Source organism: Notothenia coriiceps, unplaced genomic scaffold (genome assembly GCF_000735185.1).
Source record: "Notothenia coriiceps isolate Sejong01 unplaced genomic scaffold, NC01 NC01_scaffold00038536, whole genome shotgun sequence".
Lineage (NCBI taxonomy): Eukaryota > Metazoa > Chordata > Actinopteri > Perciformes > Nototheniidae > Notothenia > Notothenia coriiceps.
This window is the reverse complement of record NW_011371237.1, coordinates 229,063-241,264: the sequence shown is the minus strand read 5'-3', so window position 1 is coordinate 241,264 and position 12,202 is coordinate 229,063. Positions and strand designations below refer to the sequence as shown.

Here is a 12,202-nt window from a genome sequence, read left to right as displayed (position 1 = left end):
TGCAGATACCGATCTTTCCCGATCCGATCTCTATTCAATGCATTAAGAGAAAAAAAAGCATTCAAGTTGTCCCTTAAGGTTATTTTTTTATTTAAATTGGATATTCTATCCAACATGGATATAGCTTCTTTTTTTCACAGCAGCATTGGATCAGTTCAGTTGTGCAGCATTGGATCAAAACAAAATAAAGCTTTCAGTACTCGTTAGCTTACTGCTACAATTAGACACTGCGCCCTGCCCACTCTGTTGCCAGATTTGAGAGAAATAAGCAACCAGGTCTATGAAAACAAGCCCCAAAGAAGCAACACATACATGATGTTGTGTAATTTGAAACCAAAACTAAGGCCTCAGGATGACTTTAAGACTTGAACATGGTCATTTTTGTTTTGTAATATTCAATACAAAATAAAAATAAAAAAGTATTAAAAAAAATCCCGATCCCCGATTTTTTTTCTTCCGATCTTTTGAAAATCACGTGATCGGCTCCGATCCCCGATCACGTGATCGGATCGGGACATCTCTAATGTTTACCAGTTCACCTTAAAGCCATGTAAACAATTCTATTATGCAGCCTCATACTTAATTATAGCTGCACTGTATATGTATATCTCAGATTAGTTTTGTGTTTGTATTGCCTTGTTAGTGCAGTTGAATATAGACAGGAAAGAGGGGTATAGTTACATGGGGGTGCTCAACGAGGTGAGCTTTAGACGCCCCTCTTACAATAATATGAAGAACAAATAGAATTGATTGCATGCTGCCACAGTCTGTTATATTCCTGTAACTGTCATGAAATGTGTTTTTCCTGCTAAAAACATTAGCCTAAAATATAAAGCCAACGCTACATGAAAAATTTGTATTTGTGCAACTGGACATCATTTGATGAAATATCTAAAGAGACAATGAAAAAGTGTTCAGGTGTCTACATTTGTTACAGACTCACTGTATCCATAATTCAAAGTGAAATAGAAAAAAAGGTTTAATTGCTGCCACTTAAACACTTGTAATATGAGTCCTGAAAAAGGTCAAATCTTTATATAGGCACTTTATAATCGCATGCAGAAGCTTTAGTCATATAAGTGGTTTTGCACAGTCCGGATATTCATCAGTCTTCCCTTTAATACGAGTGCTCTGTCTCATTATGCTCGTATCCTGCTGCTCCTGTTTCTGCAGGAGTGTGCTTGGGCATGCAGCTGGCGGTGTGTGAGTTCGCCCGCAATGTCCTCGGATGGGAAGGTGAGTGAGTGTGCAGTTGATGCCACTGTAACACAAATCAACATTTGACTCCTATGGTTCCTAATCGAATGATGAAAGAACACAGACCCGAGGGGAAGTTGATTTGAGCTCCTATCAGCTTCGCTTATCTTTTCCAGATGCCAACTCGACAGAATTTAATCCAGAATCCAGTCACCCCGTAGTAGGTTATCTTCCCAGCCCATATCACATCCTTCCAGCAGAGACTTCACCACAATCGGTTTAAACATCCGGTTTTATCTTGACAGGTGATTGACATGCCAGAGCACAACCCAGGGCAGATGGGCGGGACTATGAGGCTGGGGAAGCGGCGGACTATGTTCAAATCCAGCAACAGCGTAATGAGTATGTATCCTTCTTGAATGAATGGTACAGCGTTGGTTGGCTTCTAGCTATTGTGTTTCTGATGAGTGTCATTTCATTGTTCTAGGAAAACTGTACGGAGACGTGGAATATGTTGACGAGAGGCACAGGCACAGATTTGAGGTAAAGCAAAAACGTAGGGTCTGGGAGAGCAGAGCACTCCTGGTCCAATCTCATTATGCTTGTGCAGGCTGCAGCGACTCGCCGCTCCATTGAAATGTATTTGCATGGTTATAGCCAGAGTTAATGTTGAGGTATCCGTAATGAGATGACCTTCTAACCTCATTTGGAGACAAATCTTTCCCGAAACCTTGAACCATTCCTCATTCCAGGTGAACCCTGAGCTCAAGCACCACTTTGAAGGAAAGGGTCTTCAGTTTGTTGGCCAGGATGTGGAAGGAGAGCGAATGGAGATCATTGAATTGGAGAGTGAGTGTTTTTTAAACCGGCTTCCACGGGCTGTTGCTAATAAATGCTGAGTATCACCTGAAAGCTTTGACCGGGCTCATGTTTGGGATATGCTCTTACCGTCTCTACCACTATAAATGTTACCTCCTATGTACTGGAGCTTAATGGGTGTGTACTAATCCACTGCTCTTTGTTGTGTCAGATCATTGTTACTTTGTGGGAGTGCAGTACCACCCAGAGTTCACCTCCAGGCCCATGAAACCCTCTCCTCCGTACTTCGGTCTCCTGCTGGCTGCGGCAGGGAAACTCCCGAGCTACCTGGCCAAGGGCTGCCGTCTGTCTCCACGGTGAGCTCTTGACTGCTTCAGACGTTTCGAATTACATCTCATTTGCAATTTACAGAAATTGCAAAAAACATGGAAATACAAAATTCAGAGCAACAACAAAACACACGGGTATAATCACTCCAAAAGAGCGTAAACACTTAAGTGATGGTGCGTATGTTTCAGATGAGCTAAAATCCTTAGTGTTTAATGTGTTGGGTTTAAATCACTCTTTTTTTTTTTTCGTTGTTAATAACCAAGAATACGATGCACCAGCAGTTTGTTGGTTACATCTAAATCGTATTTTTCTACAATTATGCAATAAAAAACGAGATTGTCCCGTACTGGCTAATTCAATTTAAATACGTTTCTTTATTGGAATGGCGTCAAATCATGTACAAATATTGTTCCATAACCTGCTTACTGACATGAACTCTGATTAGCTTGAAGTCTACCTAAGATTAGAACATACTGTACATTTCCCCCATGGTGTACAACATAAAGACGTCCCATTATGTTTTTCATTCCCTTCGAAGTATGCCGTTATATTGTTGACGCTTTTATGTGTCGTTGAATTGACTCAAATGTCGTTGACTCTTCAACCTGAACGTCAATTTACAAGCATAATTGTATTCAGTGTCATAATCTCCTCTCTTACACTTGGTTTACCGTGAGTATTTTTTATCGCAGCTGCAATCACCGTAAAGCAATCGCTGTCAGGCTTTACTGCTGTTCTCACTTTATGTGTTGGTGTTCCTCTGCAGGGACACGTACAGCGACCGCAGCGACAGCAGCTCTCCTGAAACAGACCTCTCGGATCTCAAGTTCCTCTCTCTGTCCTGAGAGCCGGCGTGGGAAGCTGGCAGAGAAAAAGGCTGGACTGTTATTAAGAGATGAGGCAAACTGTTTATACCTTCTGATCTGTTACATAATAATGTATACAAAAATACATTAAGCTTATATTGGACGTGTATACTAAAGGGGTTTTACGCTGTGGGGGGTTGGAGTTGCTTTCATAAGCAGAAGCTGAGGTGAAGTGTGTGTGTATAGGAAACTGAAAGGAAACACATTTTTGAATACCTGTACAAATATATATATTTGTAGAATGGGAATCAGCTTGATGGTATACAGTCGGCAAATTTAAAATCATAAAGCTTGAGGAAAAAGTTGACATGGATATTATATGTTGCTTCTGTTAAGAATAGAAACTTAGGAATAAGTTTGAAAAAGCCGATCATTTATTAATTTGCACCAGCGAGAAAGAGTCAGGGTTCCAGTTCAAACATCTGTCCTTTAATTCAATCAAATGTATGAAAACACTCATAAGAAACATTATGTATTTGTACAATCGTTATTTGTATAGTCAAAATGTTGCTCGTAGCATAACATTTAAACATTTACTTCTTTGAACAGTGTCTGTTACTTTGTGTCTTGCAATTGTATGTGTTGATGTATTTCTTCTTTTAGGTTTAATGCCAGCTTGCATGTCATAACTCTCATTCAGAGTTTCTACACAACAGTGAGTTGGCTTTATGCCATTATGGTTTCAAATAGTCTTGCACTGTCACTCAAGAATGAGATTAAACGTGTTCACAAAGTTATGTTTGGGTGACTTTGGGGTCTATATTTATGTTTTTGTTGTTGTATTAAAGTGATTGTTTAGACGTTAGCAAACACCTTCAAACCCTTTGTAATGGGTCGTGCACTTTAGGGTGTTATTTCTTCAAGGTTTCTCAACTTCAACTCACCGCTCCTGCTTGCATGACTTTTATGTTTGAGACCTTTTTGCTTGCTGACAAATAAAGGCTTTGAACTCCATTGCCTTTTACTGCCATTTACAAAGTGTACTAAACTGACTTAATCATCTGAAGATCAGGTCCACTTAAAGTGACCTGTTGAGTCAGCTGTTTTAACAGAATAAAGAAGGCTTGGATATGAGATCTGATGCTTTAAAACTGATAGAGAAACCTAAAGATCTGATTTCAAAACATCCCCAACAGCCAACTTTAGAAGATGTCACATTTTCGCTTGGAGTCTTGTCAAATGTAATGAGCCTGAATATCTAAATCATTGCTGCCAATGCTAATTCTGTTGGAGACCCAAATGAAAACATGCTGTATTTTTATATCTATGATAGCTCAGTAGCATGTGTGATTGTGTGTTCATTCTGAATAAATATATTTGTATTCCTCTCGACAATTTGGCTTTTTATTGAAGTAAAGCTGAGAATCATAGCAACTTCTGCTTTTTACCAGCAACTATGAGACTTGGTTTAAATGAAAGAAATACAAGGGCGTGCATTGATACTCTAATGCGCTTTAAAGAGACTGAAAAGCTTTTGTATTCATTGATAGCAATACTTTTGATGCTGTTTGGCATTGGGGGAACTTGAAACTACTAGTGTTATTCTTTTTTTTATATATATATATATAAATGCAAAGGCTAGAAGATGTCTTATTCATTACAATTCGGTTTGGAGAGAAAAAGAACTTGTACGGTAATTAGTTGCCGTCTTGTGATAGCTGTAAAAAGGTGAATACATGTGTGTGCTATTTATTTGTTGTTCTCATAGAAACTCTTGCATTTAATGACACCCAAGTTCAACACTAAAATAGTCACAATGACTAAGAAGTAGACTTGTAGTCATTACTAAACATACCATTAAGCCTTCAACAAACCCATTGTAGAAAAGGAGTAGCCGTTCCTAGTGATTCCCAGGGCGGACATAAAGGACTATTGTTGTCAACTTCCCTTTTCAGGTAGCAATGTTCACTCTACTGACAATACCATAAAGTGATGAGAACTGCTGCAAATCCTGTGGGCAGACAGTTGCCCACATCCCCCACTGTCAATGATGTCACTCAGATACAAACCAGCAGGAAACATGAAGTTTTGTCTTGATATGGTATCAAATGCAACACTACTTCCTTTATAACCCCGCCTCCCCTTTTACTCCCACATCTGGCCCTCCCATTCCACAACAGCCCTCCCCGTATCCTTTTTCTACCCCACCTTTTGTCAAGTATAAACAGGGAAACTTTAAAAGTTCACTCCCCTGCGCAGCACACCCATGCACATGCTTACAGTATCAACACGGATGCCACAGCTGTACTAGGATCTACTTTTGTGGGACAGACTTTTCCACAAACCTGCTTTTTGAAGAGTTTTAGATGAACCACCATGGGGCAGAGACTGAGAGACTTGTGCTGCAGCCCTCACCTGTATAGGAGTTTGAGATGACTGTCAACAGATTGCTGATTGCGAGATTTACAAGGAGTGGCTGCTGTGGTTGTTCTCAACATTTGGAGCGTCAAAGATAAGGAACCAACTGGTGGAAAGCTGGATTTCTAGTCTCTTACAGGTAATATGTCTTCTTTAAGTATCTTGTAAAACCCTTAAGGTACCATCTATAGTGTTCAATATAAACCTCAGCTATTCCTGACCTTACTTGCAACCTCTTTCATAATTCGTTTGGTGTCCATCTTCTTTTGAACCCAACTTGTATACACATCTGACTCCCTACAAGCTGTATTCACTGTCATACCTTGTTTACCCCACAACCAGCAACCATGGATCTAACGTTGTGGCAGTACCAGTTCAGGATCATCATGCTGGGGGACTCCACAGTGGGCAAGTCCTCCCTGCTGAAGCGCTACACAGAAGACATGTTCCTGGAGTCCATCAACCAGACGGTGGGTGTAGACTTCTACGTTCACTTCCTGGAGGTGGAGCCGGGCGTCCGCGTCAAGCTGCAGTTCTGGGACACAGCCGGGCAGGAAAGGTTCAGGTGAGGACGCACCAGACTTCTTTGTATAAGATAGTACTAGAATATAAATATCCCAATATGACTCCTCTGCATGCAAATATACTATCCAAATAAACTAGCACTGGTTATTCCATTCACACAGGAGGTGTTCATTAGTGTTTGCCACTGTGTGTATCCACCCTGTCAAACTCACAAGATCAGTGTGTGCAGAGATGCAGTGCTGTATGTGTAATGCTTAAAGTTGAAGAGGCCGATTTTTCAAAGGGCGTTATTCTTCATGCTCAGCATATTTTAAAGAAAAAACAAAACAGTCAAATATTTCACAAATTCATTAAATCAGTTCTCCAGTTGAACGAACCGTGACAAATTGCAGACTGCCTGTTTGTGTTTACCTCCTCTCTGCCTCGTATCTGTAGCCAGTTTATCCCACATGACTCAGCTAAAAAGTCAGCCCAATCAGGATAGTTTTCCTAAATAAGTAATGAATAAAGTGTGTTTGTTTTTTTAGCAACGGGCTCCAAAGAGGACCGTTTAACCAGCCCTATGATTTTGGTTAAACATTCAGTGACTCATGGGGGAACTCTATGCCTCTTGACAGTTTCCTGATTAGGCTGAGAGAAACACAGTGGTTATTCATTTCTTGACTCTTTAATCAACCTGCTTATCTTTAAAAAAAAAAAAAAAAACTCTACTCAGACAGTGAAGAACATCAGCTGATTATTTGATCACTCTAACAGGAAGTTAGTAAGCCCGGTCTGACCTCTGCACCACCCAGTGAGGTTTTCATGTGTTGACATTCAAACTTCCTCTCTCTTTCCTCATGATTGAACCCCGTGTCTCTCCTCTGTCCTCAGGTCTGTCACCCGTTCTTATTACCGCAACTCAGTCGGAGGCCTGCTGGTGTTTGACATGACCAACCAAGCCTCCTTTGACCACATTAAGGAGTGGCACGATGAGGTGTGCGAGCGAGTGCAGCCGCATAAGGTTCTGTTTGTCCTGGTGGGACAGAAGAGCGACCAAGATGCTCAGGGGGGGAGGGTGGTGAGTCAGGAGCAGGCTGAGAAACTGGCCGGGCAGCTAGGGATGCCGTACATCGAGGCTTCTGCCAAGACGGGTCAGAACGTGAGGGAGGCCTTCGAGCTGCTCGCTCGGAGGGTCTACCAGGGTCTGCTGAGCGGAGAGGTGGAGCTGCAGGACGGCTGGGATGGAGTCAAGTGTGCCTCACCTCATGCGCTTCAGTTACAGAGAGCCAGCCTGACACGACCCAGCCCCACCACCAAGAAGAAGAAGAAGTGTTGTGATTAAACCGTGGACTGGCGGTGGTCTCCACAACACACTAATGTTACAATAGAACTAAAACCAGCCCCCAGGAGGTCTAATGTAGTAACGGGACCATCATGAAAACCACTAAAGTACAATGTTTTGACTTTCATCTTTGGGCCATGATGGCAATGTTGATCAGTTGTTTGGTAAAACAGATAAACGTACTATTAGATGACTTGCCACTTCATTTTGTCCAGCATTCATTTTCCCAAGAGGATTTTCCCCCACTGACTTTGGTGATTCCCTGACTTGTTTTGGTACCACTTTACAATAAGACCACCCTTATAAAGGATTCATAAAGGGTTTATAATTAGGTTATGAATTAGGGTGTAAACACTTTATTATGAACCATTTATAAACCAGTTCTAACATAGTTTTCATACATCAAGACAGGCTCACTATTTGGCAAGATGAGTAAGCCTTATATTGGCTACTCAGCGAGAATCAACTCCGTGAGCAAGAGATACCAAGGATGCTGGCTGAGGAAGGAGACGAAGTAAGCTAGGTAGCCAATATAAGGCTTAGCAGTACAGATAAATGTGGGCTCACTATTTGGCAGCCGGTCACAGTCGCCCTGTTTATCTCATGTCTTATAAAAGCTTATTAATAATGATTAATAAAGTGTTCAAAACCTAATTAATAAATGAATTTGGAACTATTCGTAAACCCTTTATAAGGCTAGTCTTATTGTAAAGTGGTAGCCTACCCTTTTTTTTGTATCTAACACCAGCAGCAGGTTGCCATGTTTGTTTTTAGGTGAAATGTCTGAAGAATATATTGATGGAATATTTACTACAGGTACTCAGGTCCTTTTACTTTTTTTCTAGCGCAATCTTCAATTCAAATGTTAAATTTTGCCCAACACTTGGGTTTATGACAACTAAAATCATGCCTATTTTCCACAGCTGTACTTTTTGGCTGTTGCTATTGACATGTTCGGGGGTAACATGGTGACAACGTGATATATTACCTGCTAATCAGCAGCATGCTAACACGCTGATGTTAGCAATAGTCACATGTTGCTAGCACAGCTGTAAACTCTTGTTTAATTGCAAAATCTCTAGTTCCTTCCTTTATAGGACTTTTAAAACTTGACAGAGCGGTTCAGATCTCGTTGGTGAGATGCTAGGCCAACAGCTGATCAGCCTAACATGGACTGATGAGGTCTTTGCTTACCTGAGTCCAGAAGGGCAGGAGTTGTAATGAGGACATATTGATCCACCACTGGTGCCAGATGAGAGTGCATCACAATGGCATTCATTGTATACGAGTGGGATACGATCACATCTTCTCTTCTATCGATGTTTGGACAGTAGGTTGCCAACCTTGGTGTCCTGATTTCCTTACTTGAGTGGTCAGAATGTGTGCTGTGGTTACAAATTGGCATAATTTGTTTTATTTTTGCTTGTGAGACCGTACAATTACACTGCTTTTCCTTCTTTAGAACCCATTTCCGCACCTTCATCTGTGATTCTTGTCTATGATGCTGGGTCTGTCGGTGATTGGCAGCTGTTATTTCGGGTGCCTTGGTGGAGATTATAAACATCCCCCTATGACTCTGTGAATTGTGCTAGAATGCTTTGGGCCTGAGCGGTGTTTTCTAGAAACGGCTTTGTTGCATCACAGCATGTTGAGAGCGAGCACTTGTTTTGGGCGTCCTTTTGTTCAAAAATAATTAATTTATACAACTCTAGGGTGCATTTGGATATTGTTTTATGTTGTGAGAGGTTTCCATAGCAATTACTGTCCGTCTGGCAGATTAAACAGCCTCCTGTGTTTCACTGACAGGTTAACTGTTGTATTTGTACAGGGATGCGTTCTTGGCTCAATGCAAATATACCACATGTGAAATGATCCTATTAGTTACAAAGGGAAACATGTATTTAACTAAATGCAACACTGTATGTACGACTCACTCATGTCAAATGTTGCAAATACAAAATGTCTCTTGATACCAGATCCTTTGTTTATGTATTTATTATTTTGTGAAAAGTACCATTTCTTCTATAATTGTTTTTGCTGAAATAGACAAAGGTAAAAAATAAAACTTGCAGGGATGGTGGCAAAAAGTGTCAATGTAATAAAACCTACCATCAGTAGCCAATAGGATGTTATCAAATATCCTGTTAAAATAAAACATTTTGGCATGAGAACACTAAATCGCTTTAGAATATTAAAAAGGTAAACCAGAACCACCTCATCGAAAATAAGTATTCCAGTAAATGTTTATTGAAAAAATTGCAATGAATAGAGCTCTGCCAGGCTTAGCTTAATGGCAACAAAAACAGAATCCGAGACAATAATTACATTTTTATGTGATGTATGTGGCACAGTACTCAAAAAGTTAGAGAGACATGACAATGAAACACTATCTAATATCAAATGAAAAAAGAAACTTCACCCAAAACATCCTTTTCTTCCTTATAAGTCAAAAAAACATCCCAACTGAAAAGGAAAAAAAAAAGACAATACACAGAGTGGGTACAACATATCAGAGAACAGTCTTGCTACTTTTTGGTTGTCTTGCGGATCAGCGCCATTCTCTGAAATGAAGAAAAAAGAAACCGGTTAGGCTTGTTCATTTCAATACGAATAAAAAGTAATGACATGTACGAGATTGATCCAAAAAAGATATGGATCTGAATATTTAACTGTGACCAACAGAAACAAAGCGGTGTGTCGCTCACCTGTTTGTGAGCCTCTGTGGTGCAAGCCTTCTTGAACGGCCGGATCTCATCGGAGCCGTAACCAGGAATCCACATGTTCCACTGGCGCTCTGAGAAAAGAAATGCTAAATGTCAGCACGACACAAAATCATTTCAACATCCACAACTGCCTTGACTACCCTTACTGTCATGGCAAAGCAGAGCTGACATTTTATCAGTCAGTGATTTGGTTGCCATGTTACCCCGAAAGCTGTCTGCAAACAATCACAAGAGCTTCCTGAGAAATGCATTGTCAGGGAGATGAGCACAAATTACCTTCGCTCAAGGGTAGAACGCAGCTTTTTCTATTTGACATAACGCTTTCAAAGATGTTTTTTTTTGTATTTTCTCAACAGCATAAATCCTTGAATGCCTCCTTTGAAGATGCCAGCTTTTTGTAAAATTCTAAAAGAAAATGTCTCTTCAGAAACGCCAATGTGAGAAACTGTAAGTAATATTTTGAGTGTGGATATGATTATGCAGGGGTAGACATTACGGGTAAAATTCCACTGGCCCGGATTAACACTGGCCCCCCCATTGTAACCACTGGCCCCCCCCATGGTAATCACTGGCCCGGAGCATTCGTCTAAAAAAAATCAACTAATAATGAAGAAAATGAACACATTTGTTGCAATAGTAATTTATGCACAAACTACATTATTACAACATTTGAATCATCAGTTCAGCAAACAGCGTAATTTTTTTTTTTTTTAAAGGAGTGTATAAATAGTGCCTCCGGACCAGAGGACCATTTATAATGTCGAGCCCTGTTTTGGTTTGAACATTAAATTAATGTTAGGTTAAAAATGAAACAATTAAACATCCATTTTATATAGGGCATATTAAGACAATCATTTAGTAAAGCAATTTTCCACAACAGATTACAGGGCTGCCATGTATGCCTGAAAACATTAGCTGTGCAAAGAAACGCTTAAACACTGCATTTAAAGCCAACTTACCCAGATGTAATTGAACATCCTTCACCTCCAAGGTGTTGGACTTGCGATGGCGAGCCAGCTGACAGGCCGCTGTCACAACGCTCTCTATAAAGTCATCTGCAATTTGTAGCAGCATCTGAGAAGAGACAGACATTTTGAAAACCATCCATCGGGCTCAGTAAAGGAAATTAACTTTCCCTGACGGCTGGACAGACCCCTCATTTTTCATGCAGCCAGGCTTTCCATAGAATAACATTTCCGAATGATGGATGTGGCAGTCAGTTAGGAAAGCTATAGAGCAACAAGGACCTGCAAGATGCAAGTAGTATTCATGTCACACTTTAAACTTCACTACCTAACATAATTAAAAAAAGATGACTAACCTCCTCAACATCCTCGTCCAGCTGCTCATTGGGATCGATCTCTCTCACCAGGTCCTGCAGCTTCTTCTTACTGAGCACCTGGAGGCAAAGCAGACTTATTCATGTTACAAAAGAGTACAGATGTTCTGATGTTGAGTCCTTGCTAAGTAGTGTAATGAGGGCTCTAGATAAAAAGGTGATAACAGGGACCCCATCATTAAATAAATAGGCTGACTGACCTGAGATCCCTCTGGACTGGTCCTGCCAGCAGGGCCAGGGGTCCCAACCTTCACTGCTGCTGCGGTGCTGTTAGCCATGTTGGTGGCCACAGGTAAAGCGAAGGGTCTCTGGAGTTTCACAAGAAGCAGAACTGTTGTGTGTCAGAGTCCGGAGTGACAATCCAAGGTGGGCACAGGAGTGATAGATTCTCGTTTACAGGGACCACCTCCGTAAACGTAAGAAACATGTCAATTGTCGGTTACTCGAAATTTGACTTGTATATAAACATAAGTTACTCCCTATTCACATTTATGTTATGTGTAGATATACTATGTTGTACCAACAAAGAACCGGCTCAGGGAACTACTATGTTGTGTTTGTGAAGACGAAGTCAGACGACAACGGGTGTTCCCCATTTGGGTAGTCGCACTGCCTCTTCTTTTTATTTCGCAGAGGAGAAACTCCTGTATGCGTGATGCTTTGTCGTGTTCTTGTTCGTTCGTCACTTTTGTCGCGTCCTTTGTGTGTACTGTGTGTTTTT

At 40.8% G+C, this 12,202-nt stretch overlaps 3 protein-coding genes across 3 annotated transcripts; 2 read left to right on the top strand and 1 right to left on the bottom strand.

Moving 5' to 3' along the window:
• The first annotated feature begins 681 nt into the window (after positions 1-681).
• LOC104968294 (CTP synthase 1-like) lies at positions 682-4,544 on the top strand. The gene is made up of 8 exons (XM_010797875.1): positions 682-699; positions 1,128-1,236; positions 1,374-1,417; positions 1,503-1,599; positions 1,685-1,740; positions 1,950-2,046; positions 2,228-2,372; positions 3,113-4,544. The coding sequence occupies exons 1-8, from the start codon at positions 682-684 to the stop codon at positions 3,189-3,191; spliced, it is 645 nt and encodes a 214-aa protein (XP_010796177.1). The 3' UTR covers positions 3,192-4,544.
• Positions 4,545-5,385: 841 nt separating this feature from the next.
• Positions 5,386-7,691, top strand: rab42b (RAB42, member RAS oncogene family). Its single transcript, XM_010797874.1, has 3 exons — positions 5,386-5,709; positions 5,913-6,135; positions 6,969-7,691. Exons 2-3 carry the CDS (start codon positions 5,918-5,920, stop codon positions 7,417-7,419), a joined length of 669 nt encoding a protein of 222 aa, XP_010796176.1. The 5' UTR covers positions 5,386-5,709; positions 5,913-5,917; the 3' UTR covers positions 7,420-7,691.
• A 1,013-nt stretch (positions 7,692-8,704) lies between these two features.
• Positions 8,705-11,914, bottom strand: taf12 (TAF12 RNA polymerase II, TATA box binding protein (TBP)-associated factor). Its single transcript, XM_010797873.1, has 5 exons — positions 11,682-11,914; positions 11,464-11,541; positions 11,102-11,216; positions 10,125-10,213; positions 8,705-9,980 (listed from the first exon to the last, which is right to left on the bottom strand). Exons 1-5 carry the CDS (start codon positions 11,757-11,759, stop codon positions 9,945-9,947), a joined length of 396 nt encoding a protein of 131 aa, XP_010796175.1. The 5' UTR covers positions 11,760-11,914; the 3' UTR covers positions 8,705-9,944.
• Between the last annotated feature and the right edge of the window lie 288 nt (positions 11,915-12,202).